This window comes from Ursus maritimus, unplaced genomic scaffold, assembly GCF_017311325.1.
Source record: "Ursus maritimus isolate PB19 unplaced genomic scaffold, ASM1731132v1 scaffold_11, whole genome shotgun sequence".
NCBI lineage: Eukaryota > Metazoa > Chordata > Mammalia > Carnivora > Ursidae > Ursus > Ursus maritimus.
Genome location: NW_024423453.1, coordinates 39,593,735 through 39,606,294, shown reverse-complemented (window position 1 = coordinate 39,606,294; position 12,560 = coordinate 39,593,735). Strand labels below are relative to the sequence as shown.

Here is a 12,560-nt window from a genome sequence, read left to right as displayed (position 1 = left end):
CTGCAGTAAGTAAATTTTAATGAGGAAATTACTTGGAGTGTTTTCCTTGGCTTCCAGAAAGTACAGCCGTGTAAACAATCCTGGCAGGTTCATTGTTAGGTAGAAACTACTTTGCACAGCTTAACTACTCCTTACAGCGGTTATTTGTGTTACCTTTTCCTGTTGTAGAGGTGAGGAAATACAGGCTCAAAGAAATTAAGAACGCTGCCTATTTACAGCTTGGGGCAACAATGGAGTAAGAACCCAATTCTTTTGAACATGTTGTCTTTAGAATTTATCTCTGCATTCTCCAGTAGATATTTATGTGTGACACTTTCACTTTCTATCTTACCGAATATCTATTTTCAGCCTTGCATTTCCCTAAAGGGTGTTTCTTTTGCACCTGGTGTATAGAATGAGAATAACTCTTTGAAGCTTTGTGGCAAGTTCTCCTGATTTGTGAGTTTCCAAATTATATCAGTTTCAGCACTTTTTAAAAAAAATTTTTTTTTTAGTTTCCACATTCTTATAAGTTGTTAATCACTTTAATATAGTTTAAATAAGACATTGATAATAATGTCTGTAATGTTTTGAAATGTTATAGGAGTGCATTGTATAATGCATATGTTAATTATGGAAGCTTTTTTACCTCTTCATATTACATTTGTCTGCTTGTTACTAGCTAACATTTTTTTTGAAGTTATTTCAGCCTGTTCTTTTTCTGAGATTATTTTTTTGTTATTTTTACTTAGTTTCTCATAATATCTTATTTGCTTGTTAGGCCCTATGTGGATAATACCTGTAGAAAGAAAAGAGTGTTTTAAAAGGACATTTGTAATATTTGAATATTTTGCACATAATACACAGCTTTCTTTGGAAAGTTTATTGCTTGTATTGTTTTTCCTTTATAATTTTTCCTTGCTATGCATTTTAGATTTGAAACTTTCCAGAATAATTTTACTCTCTTGACATCAAGCCTATAATTTGCCTCTAATACAAGAAGCAGTCTTAATGAGATTAACTTTTCTGAAGTGCATATTATAATTTTTTTATGTTAACTTTGTTTTTCTTTTAGTTTAAATTCCAGTTAGTTAACATACAGTATAATGTTAGTTTCAGGTAAACATTTTAGTGATTCAGCAATTCCATACATCACCTGGTGCTCATCACAAGTGCCCTCCTTTATCCCCATCACCTGTTTTACCCATCCTGCTGGCCCCCTCCCCTCTGGTAACTATCAGTTTGTTCTCTATAATTAAGAGTTCATTTCTCTGTTTGCCTCTCGCTTTTTTCCCCCCTATGATCATTTGTTTGGATTCTTAAATTCTCCAAATGTGTGGAATCATACGGTATTTGTGTTCTCAGACTTATTTTGCTTAGCATGAGACTCTGTACCTCCATCTGCGGTGTTGCAAATGGCAAGATTTCATTCTTTTTGATGGCTGAGTACTATTCCATTGTGTGTGTGTGTGTGTGTGTGTGTGTGAGAATGTGTGTGAGTGTATGTGTATGTATACCACATCTTCTTTATCCATTCATCAGTGGATGGACATTTGGGATCTTTTCATAATTGAGCTATTGTAGATAATTCTGCTATAAACATCAGGGTGTATGTATCCTTTCGAATTAGTATTTTTGTATTCTTTGGGTAAATACCTAGTAGTGCAATTGCTGGGTTGTAAGGTAGCTCTATTTTTAACTTTTTGAGGAACCTCCATATTGTTTTCCAGAGTGACTTCACCAGTTTGCATTCCCGTCAACGGTGCAAGAGGTTCCCCTTTCTCCACATACATGCCAACACTTGTTCTTTCTTATATTGTAGCCATTCTGAAGGTGTGAGGTGATATCTCATTGTAGTTTTTATTTGTATTTCCCTGAAGATGCATGATATTGAGCATCTTTTCATGTGTCTGTTGGCCATCTGTATGTCTTCTTTGGGAAAATGTCTCTTCATGTCTTCTGCCCATTTTTTAATTGGGTTGTTTTTTGGGCATGGAGTTTTATAAGTTCCTTATATATTTTGGATACTAACCTTGTATCAGATATGTCATTTGCAGATATCTCCTTCCATTCCAAAGGTTGCCTTTTAATTTTGATAGTTCCTTCGCTGTGCAGAAGCTTTTTATTTTGATGTAGTACCAATGGTTTATTTTTGCTTTTGTTTTCCTTGCCTTAGGAGACATATCTAGAAAAAAGTTGCTATGGCTGATGTTGAAGAGGTTACTGCCTGTGTTCTCCTCTAGGACTTTAATGGTTTCTTATCTCACGTTTAGGTCTTTGATCCATTTTGAATTTATTTTTGTGTATAGTGTAAGAAAGTGGTCCAGTTTCATTTTTTTGCATGCTGCTGTCCAGTTTTCCCAACACCATTTGTTGAAGAGACTGTCTTTATTCCATTGGATAATCTTTCCTGCTTTGTGGAAGATTAATTGACCATATAGTTGTAGGTTCATTTCTGGGTTTTCTTTTCTGTTCCATTTATCTGTGTGTCTATTTTTGTGTCAGTAACATACTGTTTTGATTACTACAGCTTTGTAATGTAACTTGAAGTCCAAAATTGTAATGCCTCCAACTTTGCTTTTCTTTTTCAAGGTTGGTTTGGCTATTCAGGGTCTTTTGTGGTTCCATATGAATTTTAGGCTTCCTTGTTCTAGCTCTGTGAAAAATGCAGTTGATAGGATCATATGGTTCTTTTTTTTTGTTTTTTTAAAGAGATTTGTTTATTTATTTGAGAGAGAGATGAGGGGGAGGAGTGGCAGAGGGAGTGGGAGAGAGAGAATCTCAAGTAGACTCCCCGCTGAGCATGGAGCCCGACAGGGGGCTTGATCTTACAACCCTGAGATCATGACCTGAGCCGAAATCAAGAATCTGGTGGTTGACTGACTGAGCCACCTAGGTGCCCCAGGATCGTATGGTTCTTATCCTTTCTTTTATTAATGTGTATCCTGTTGACTGATTTGTGAATATTGAACCACCCTTGCAGTCCAAGAGTTAATCCTGCTCAGTTGTGATGAATGATTCTTTTAATGTACTGTTGGATTCGGTTTGCTAGTATTTTATTGACAATTTTTGCATCCATGTTCATCAGGAATATTGGGGCCTATAGTTCTCTTTTTTAGTCAAGTCTTTATCTGGTTTTGATATCGGTAATGTTGGCCTCATAAAATGAATTTCCTTCCGTTTCTATTTTTTGGAACAGTTTGAGAAGAATAGGTATTAACTCTTCTTTAAATATTTGGTTAAATTCACCTGTGAATCCGCCTGGCCTCAGACTTCTGTTTCTTGGGTGATTTTTTATTACTGATTCAGTATCTTTGCTGGTTATCAGTCTGTTCCAGTTTTGTATTTCTTCCTGTTTCAGTTTTGGTAGTTTATGGTCTTCTAATTTGTTGGCACATAGTTTTTCATAATATTCTCTTATAATTGTTTGTATTTCATGATGTTGATTGTTATTTCTCCTCTCTTATTTGTGAATTTATTTATTTGGGTCCTTTCTCTTTTCTATTTGATAAGTCTGGTTAGGGGTTTATCAATTTCATTAATTTTTTTAAAGAACCAGCTCATGGTTTCATTGATCTGTTGTTTTTTAGTTTCTATATAATTTATTTCTGCTCTAATCTGTATTATTTCCTTTCTTTTGCTGGCTTTTGGCTTCATTTGTTGTTCTTTGTCTAGCTCCTTTAAGGTGTAAGTTCAGGTTGTTTATTTGCATTTTTCTTGCTTGTTAAAGTAGGCCTGTATTGCTATATACTTTACTCTTAGTACTGCTTTTGCCACATTCCAAAGGTTTTGGACCACTGTGTTTTCATTTTCAAAGGTCTTGGACTACTGTGTTTTCATTTTCATTTGTTTCCATATATTTTTTTGTTTCTTTGGTTTTCTGGTTGGCCCATTCATTGTTTGGTAGCATGTTCTTTAACCTCTGTGTATTTGTGGTCTTTCCACATTTTTTCTTGTGGTTGACTTTAAGTTTTATAGCGTTGTGGTCAGAAAGTATGCATGGTATGATCTCAAACTTTTTGTACTTGCTGAGGCCTGATTTGTGACCTTGTACGTGATGTATTCTGGAGAAAGTCCCATGTGCACTTGAAAAGAATGTGTATTCTGCTTTAGGATGGAATGTTGGTGGAATGATGAATGTATCTGTTAAGTCCATTTGGTCCACTGTGTCATAGATGATCTCTCCATTGATGTAAGAAGGGTATTAAAGTCCCCTACTAGTATTGTATTATTATCAATTAGTTTCTTTATATTTGTTATTAAATGTTTTATATATTTGGATGCTCCCATGTTGAGTACATAAATATTTACAATTGTTAGATCTTGTTGGATTGTCCCCTTTATTATTATATAATGCCCTTCTTCATCTCTTGTTACAGTCTTTGGCTTAGTCTAGTTTGTCTGATATAAGCATTACTACTCTGGCATCTTTTGATGTCTATTTGCACGATAAATGTTTCTCCATCCTCTTACTTTCAGTCTGTAGTTGTCTTTAGGTATAAAATGAGTCTCTTGTAGACAGCATATAGATGGGTCTTGATTTTTAATCTTTTTTTCTTTCCAAATTTTTATATAAATTCTAGTTAACAGATATTGTAATATTGGTTTTAGGAGTAGAATTTAGTGATTCATCATTTGCATGTAATACCCAATGCTCATCATAACAAGTGCCCTCCTTAATACCCATCACCCATTTAGCCCTTCCCCCACCCAACTCCCTCCGTCAACCCACAGTTTGTTCTCTATCATTAAGAGTCTCTTAGCATTTGCTTCCCTCTCTCTTTTTCTTTTTCTTCCTTCCCTAGATGGTTCTTGTTTTTTAATCCATTCTGACACCCTATGTCTTTTTGGTTTTTTATTTATTATTATTATTGTTATTATTATTTTTAGAGAGAGAGCACAAGCAGGGAGGGGCAGAGGGAGAGGGAGAGAGACTCCCAGACAGGCTCAACGCCCAGCATGGAGCTCAGCACAGGGCTCGATCTCAAAATCCTGAGATCATGACCTGAGCTGAAATCAAGAATTGGATACTTAGCTGACTGAACCACCCACGTTGCCCCCTGACACCCTAAGTATTTATTTCATTTACATTGAAAGTAATTATTGATAGATATGTGTCTAGTACCATTTTGCTACTTGTTTTGTCATTGTTTTTGGAGATTTTCTCTGTTCTCTTTCTTGTCTTTGTCACTTTTGGTTTTTCCTTTCCACTGAAAGAGTTCCCTTTAATACTTTTTGCAGGGCTGGTTTAGTGGTCACAAATTCCTTTAGTTTTTGTTTGTGTGGGAAACTCTTCATCTCTCCTTGTATTCTGAATGATAGCCTTGCTGGGTAGAGTGTTTTTGGTTGCAGCTTTTTTCCATTCAGTACTTTGAATGTATCATGCCACTCCTTTCTGGCTTGCCAAGTTTCTGTTGAGAAATCTGCAGCTAGCTTTATGGGTCTTCCCTTGTAAGTTAAGGACTTCTTTTGTGTTGCTGCTTTTAAGATATTTTTCTTTACCACTATATTTTGCATATTTAATTATAATACGTCTTGGTGTTGTCCTGCTTTTGTTGATTTTGTTGGGAGTTACCTGTGCCTTCTGGATCTGGATGTCTGTTTCCTCCCCTAGATTAGGGAATTTTTCAGCTATGATTTCCTCTAATAAATTTCTGTCCCCTTTTCTCTCTCTCCTTCTTTTTGGGACTCATATAATACAAATGTTACTATATTTGATGGAGTCACTGAGTTCTGTAAATCTATTCTCATGTTCCATAATTATTCTTTCTCTCTTTGGTTTAGCTTCATTATTTTCCCTTATTTTGTTTTCTGTATCACTTACTCATTCTTCTGCTTCTTTCAGTCTTGTGTTCATTGCATCAATCCTGTTTCCAATCTCAATTATTGCATTTTTCATTCTGACTGTTTTTTAACTCTTTTATCTCTGCATTAAGTCTTCTATTCTTTTCTCAAGTCCAGCAAGTATCCTTATGTTTGTTACTTTAAATTCTCCATGAGACACATTACTTATATCCATTTCCCTTAGATCTCTGTCTGGGACCTTATCTTGTACTTTCATTTGTGATGAGTGTCTTTGTCTTGGCATTTTATCTAAGTCTCTGCCTTCTTTTATGTGTTAGAAAAGCCTGTTATATTTCCTGCTCCTAAGAGTAATGGCTTTATGAGGAAGAGGTCATACAATGTCCAGGGCCTGGTGCTTCAGGGAGTGTCTCTGGTGTGTGCTGTGTGCACTTTCCTGTTGTGTTTTGGCTGCTCTATCCTTTAGACCATTTATCTGCAGAGACTCTCTTTGCCTGAAGTAGCAGCGTTTGGTCCTTGGTCAGAATGTGGTGAGTTTTAACTAGGTGTGCTCTGGTTTGCTTGTTAAGTGAGGCCTGATAGCTACTTCCACTAGAACTGAAGCCCTGCAGAACTCTCTGGTTGGGAGACGTGGTGTGGGCAGGGGTTTCTGCTGTTCTTTTGGAGAAGTGGTCTGCCCAGCTGTGACTGAGGCAAGGTTGACCAAGGGCAGTACCACCAGAGCCAGGGTGTGGGACTTGGTGAAGCAGGTTAGGCAGCTAGTGTCCAGGCTGCTTCCCTAAGGTGGCTCTGTGTTTGTGCAGAGGGGTGGGGGGAGGAAAATGGCACCATCCAGCTCCTTTGTTCCTGCAGAGGCGTTTCTGTGCCTACTGCAATCAGGGAAGCACTCTGAGAAGAGCAAGTAGTCTTTCCCACTGTGTGTCCTAGGGTTTTTTCCAGATTGCTGTCTTCACACTGTCCACCTCCAGGTTGTTGGCCTGCCTTCTGTTCAGGAGCAGTGCAGTGCCCTCTGGACTCTATCCCAGCAAGTCTGCTGACTTTTAAAGCTTCAGGCTTTAGGGTGTTGTGGGCAGGAGCCTGCACTGGTTTGCTGGGTGAGGGTCTCGCCGTGCTAGAACTGAGGCAAGCTTGACTGAGAAGGGCAGTTGTGCCAGAGTGCAGGGTGTGGGATTTGCTATAAGGAGGTCAGGTAGCCAGTGTTGGGGGTGAGCCCCTTTCTGCAGATGGCTCTGTGTATATGCTGAGAGGCGGGGGAGGGAAATGGTGCCAGCTGGGTCCTTTTTTCCAGAGAGGCATCTCCTTGAGTACCACTTCTCAGGGACATGCTCCACTAACCTCCCCCCACTGTGACCGAGGCGCTCCTCAGATCACTCTGTCCATGCTCTCTGCCCCTGGGTTGTTTGCCTGCCTTCTCTCTAGGAGTAGGGCAGCACCCTTAGGGCTCTATTCCAGCCAAGCCCATTGACCTTTAAAACTCCAGTTTTCAAGCCCTGCTGGTTGCAAGAACTCATGAAAATCAGCCCCTCTCATTTTCCCAGGCTGTGTCTTTGGGGGAAATGTTCTTGTGTGTTCCCCTGTGTGCTCTTCTCTCTCTCGCATTTCTCTGCGACCATGGCTCCTTCCTCTCTGCAGCACCTGTGATCTCCCCTAAACCACATCTCCACATTTCCTGCCTTCCTTGGTGTGGAGTCTTGTCTCCCTTTAGTTGTGGAGTTTGTTCTGTCAGTCTTCACGTTGATTTCTGTGGTATTTAGAATGATTTGATAGTTATCTAGCGGTGTTCCTGGGACTAGATGAGCCTAGGGTCCTCCTACTCTTCTGCCATCTTCTTTTCTCTATAATCTTGCATATTATATTGTTTATAATTCTCTGAGTTCATAATGTGTCTATTCCACTTACTTGCATTTATCTTGGAAGTGGGATAGTTCAGCCAAACAGCTTTTGGAAATTTTAGAGAATAGGTGTTTTAAATATATTCAGTGACTCACTTCTTTTCTTAAATATAGCTTTTTTAAAGGGAAATTAAAGTATTCATGGATAAATTATTTTTATAAAACTTTGCATTTTCTTTTTCTTTTTTAGAGAGAGCGCATGTGCATGTATATGAGCTGTGGGGGAGGGGGAGAGGGAGAGAGAATCTTTTTTTTTTAAAGATTTTATTTATTTATTTGAGAGAGAGAGAGAGCGCACATGCACAAGCAGGGGGAGCAGCAGAGGGATCGGGAGAGGCAGGCTCTCCGCTGAGCAGGGAGCCTGATGCGGGGCTCGACCTGAGCCTAAAACAGTTGCTTTAACCGACTGAGGCACCCCAGGAGAGAGAGAATCTTAAGCAGGCTTCACAGCCAGCATGGAGCCCAACATTGTCCTTGATCTCACGACCCTGAGATCATGACCTGAGCTGAAATCAAGAGTCAGACGCTTAGCATTGCAACTTTTGCATTTTCTATTCTCATTTTTTAGTGAGAGAAAACATATATACACATTGAATATGTATTCTGTTGTTTTATTTTTTTGAAGTAAGCTTTATGTCCAACTTGGGTCTTGAACTCACAACCCCAAGATCAAGAGTCACATGCTTCACCAACTGAACCAACCAGGTGCCCCCTACTTTTTTTTTTTTCTTAATGCAACATTTGTTTTAAAATGGTCTCTTAAACTATCGGTAGTGTTATTGCATAAATTTGGCTCTGTGATGTTTTTCATGTTTTATGGGATATCTTACATGTAAGGATATATGTATGTTACGGTATATATGTAGATAAGTGCATATGTAAATTATAATAGTTTAAAAACTTGTGTAGCCTGATCTTTTTGAACAGCTTTATTATAATCCACATGTGATACCATTCATTTGTACAGTGTACAGTTGAATGTTTTATGGTGTTTACAGAGTTGTGCAACCACCATCACAGTCAAGTTTAGAACATTTTCCTCTTTCCCAGAAGAAACCCTGTTTTCTTTAGCCCATTTCCTTCTCAAACTCCCAGGCTTAAGCAACCACTACTCTACTTTTTTTGTGGATTTCTCTATTCTGGACAGTTCATACATATGGAGTCATACAATATCTGGCTTTTTGTGATTGTCTTTTTTCATTTAGCATACTGTTCTCGAGGCCCATCCATGTTGTAGCATGAATTATTGCTTCGTTCCTTTTTAATATTCTAATGTAAGATATCTACCTTTTGTTTAATCAGTCATTACTTAGTGGATATTTGAGTTGATTCCACTTTTTTGGGCTATTACGAATAATATGGCTTTGGGTTTTTGCATGCAAGTTTCTGTGTGGACATGTTTTCATTTCATTTCTCTTGTGTATGTACACCGGAGTGGAATTGCTGGGTCATATTGAACATCTATGTTTAAACATTTGAGGAACTTCCAGATTGTTTTCCAAAGTGGCTGTATCATATTACAGTCCCACCTGCAATTTATGAGGGTTCCAATTTCTTTGTATGCTTGCCAACCCTTGTTAATGCCCATCATTTTGATTATAGCCATCCTAGTGGGTGTCAGGTAGTATCCTACCATGGTTTTGATGTGCATTTCCTTAGTGACTAATGATGTTGAGCATCTTTTCATGTCCGAATTGGCCATTTGTGTAACTTCTTTGGACACCTGGCTATTCATATCTTTTGTCCTTTCTTAGATTGTGTTTGTCTTTTTATTATTGAGTTGTAAAAGTTCTTTATTTATTCTGGGTACAAGTTCCTTATCAGATGTATGATTTACAGATATTTTCTTTAGTTCTTTTGGCTTGTCTTTTAACTTTTTTGATGATATTCTTTAAAGCACAAACCTTTTTTAATTTTAATGAAGTCCAGTTGATATACTTTTTCCTTTGGTTGCTTGTGCTTTTGGTGGCCTAATTAACAAGGATTTACTTAACCCAGGGTTGCAAAGATTTACCCCTATTTTTTCTTACAAGAGTTTTATAGTTTTAACTTTTACATTTAGATCTATGATTTATTTGGGGTTATTTTTCGTATATAATGTAAGAAAGTAGTCAGCTTCATACTTTTGCTTGTGGATACCCAGTTATCCCAGCACATTTGTTGAAAAAACTATTATTTCCTCATTGAATTGTCTTGAGATTCTTGTTGAAAATCAGTAGAACACAAATATAAGGGTTTATTTTTGGGCTCTCAGTTGTAGTTCATTGACCTATATTTCTGTTTTTTTTTTTGCCAGTACCACACAGTCTTTATAATAGTACCTTTGTGTGCTAGGTTTTTAATTTGATAATATAAGTATCCAACTTTGTTTTTTTTGCTATTCTGGGTTCCTTGCATTATGTGCTTTTAAGTAAAATTTGATTTAAAAATTTGTAACTTTAAATAAAATTATGATCTTTTCAATAAAATTTTAAACCAGGTAGTGAAGTCATTTATGTAGTGTTTTGAATATAATTTTAAAATGTTATGAACTAATTCTTTCCAGCTTTATATTTGCTAATAAAAAATCATATTCTAAGCTTTTTCCATAACTTTTTTCCTTTCGTGTCCATCTTTCTCTATTCTAATACCTTATCATTTGAGAAACAGATTTCCGATTTGATATTACTACCTACCTCTTTTAATTGGAATGGTTTTGAATCTTTTTTTCGTTGTAAGAAATGAAGCAAATAAGATTTGTGTATCCAGCAGGACACATGGAATGTTTTTATCATTTAAAGTAATATTACTATGTATTTTGGAAAATTTAAGTTATTAAAAGTCTTTTGGATAAGGAGACTTTTAGATATTTTAATCATGGTATAGAATAACATGTAGTAGGAATATATACAGTATTGTAAAGTCTCATTTTCTTGATTTCAGTAATAAAGTTTTTTCATGTGAATCAGTAACTCAGAGTTTTTTCCTTTAGGCCATTGCATTACCTCCTATAGCCAAATGGCCATACCAGAATGGTTTTACATTTCATACCTGGCTAAGAATGGATCCTGTAAATAACATCAATGTGGATAAGGATAAACCATATTTATATTGGTATGTATTTTTGTAACTTAGTGTTATTATCTTACTTTGAAAGTGAGAGAATATTTAGAGGTAAAATGAAAATTATTCTTTGTAGTTTCAGAACAAGCAAAGGTCTTGGTTATTCTGCTCACTTTGTTGGGGGCTGTTTGATTATAACATCAATAAAGTCAAAAGGAAAAGGCTTTCAGCACTGTGTGAAATTTGATTTTAAGCCACAAAAGGTATGTGTTCTTATTAGTTAAATTAACAAGCTATGCTAGCCTTCAAAATGCTTTGTTTTAATATTAATGACATAATGTGTGGTAGATCACAACTGTGTTTATTCTGTTTCAGAAAATGAAGTATAAATCACTGGACAATTGTTAACCTCCCTGATTTGAATAATAAAAAGAGTCATATTTTGTTTTTCATTGAATTTAAAAGAAGTACAGGGGAAAATATCAGTGGCAGTTACTTTAGTAGTAGTAGTAATATGTGTTGTCTTTTGTGCCTTAAAATTTAGAGATTAATGAGTGGTGTATGTATATATAAATAAGTAGATAAAACAAATGTGGCAGAATGTTGACAATTGTGGCATCTAGATGGTGGAAAAGAGGGTATTTGTACTGAACTTTAACTTTTTTGGGATATATTTGAAATTTTTCATAATAATAAGTTGGAAAGATAATTTCACAATAAGTTCTTACCTATTGAGAGTTCCCTTGATTAAATATTGTTCTGGAGGTTGAATATTGAATTTAATAAAGATAGTCTTAATTTATTTTTAGATTTAATTGTAATTTATAATTTAAGTTTTACTTGTTGTTATCAATGTGGTTGAGTTATTGCGAGAATCATTTTTTTTTTTTTAAATTTTTACTTAGTGGTATATGGTAACTATAGTGCACATTTATAACCGATGGAAGAACAGTGAGCTTCGTTGTTACGTGAATGGTGAGCTAGCTTCCTATGGAGAGATAACATGGTTTGTCAACACCAGTGATGTAAGTAATTTGAAAAAAATTATTTTAAAAGCATGAACTTTTAAAATAAGGAGAGTATATTTTACATCGAGAATAAATTTCAGATTACCACAGTGGCAGTTTTATAATGATAGTTTGGCTAGCATGTTAATATATTTATAGAGTAGAACTGTTTTCATAGGTCACATAAGACATTACTGAGTCCTTTTTATAAAATTATTCTGGATAGGGTAGAGATGAGGATTTATAGGTAACAATGGGTATATATTGAAAGTGTATCATTGGTCCATTTATCAAATTAAAGTTGGGAGCTCTACAGAATTCTGATCATTTTTATGAATGAGTTAGATGATACATGCTGATAAATTTTGCAAATAATTCATAGCTGCTACAGAACACTGTTATCTAATAATGTTTTCAGGATTGAAAAAGAGATCCATATATATTAAACTCAAATTTTAAATAGGAATTAAATTAAAAAGTTTTTTTTTTCTCACTAATGACTTTTTTAATAGAGAACTTGAAAAATACAGATCAGGAAAATGATTACAAACCATTCCACCCATTCAACATTAAATGCTTCTTTTGTATCCTATGCTACACATACTTATGTATTATGTAACGACAATCTTAAGAGTTTAGGTTGTTGTAATAGACTTAGGTTTGATTCCCAGTTCCATCACTTAGAGACTATATGACCTTACTTAATCTATTAGGCCTAAGTTTTTCCACCTGGAAATGGGTGTAAAGTAGTACCTATCTCAAGGTTAATGTGATAATTGAATGAGATACTGTTCACAAATCTGTTAGCACAGTGCCTTGTGCAGAGTAGTGCTCAGTA

General features: G+C 35.9%; 1 protein-coding gene across 1 annotated transcript in view; it reads left to right on the top strand.

The window, feature by feature from the left end:
• LRBA (LPS responsive beige-like anchor protein) overlaps positions 1-12,560 on the top strand; it is a 762,114-nt gene that overhangs the window by 91,391 nt on the left and 658,163 nt on the right. The window contains exons 5-8 of the mRNA XM_040626351.1: positions 1-5; positions 10,645-10,766; positions 10,852-10,978; positions 11,621-11,740. The exon at positions 1-5 is cut by the window's left edge and continues 91 nt beyond it. Of these exons, the coding sequence (XP_040482285.1) occupies positions 1-5; positions 10,645-10,766; positions 10,852-10,978; positions 11,621-11,740 (374 nt within the window). The remainder of the gene's footprint in view (positions 6-10,644; positions 10,767-10,851; positions 10,979-11,620; positions 11,741-12,560) is intronic.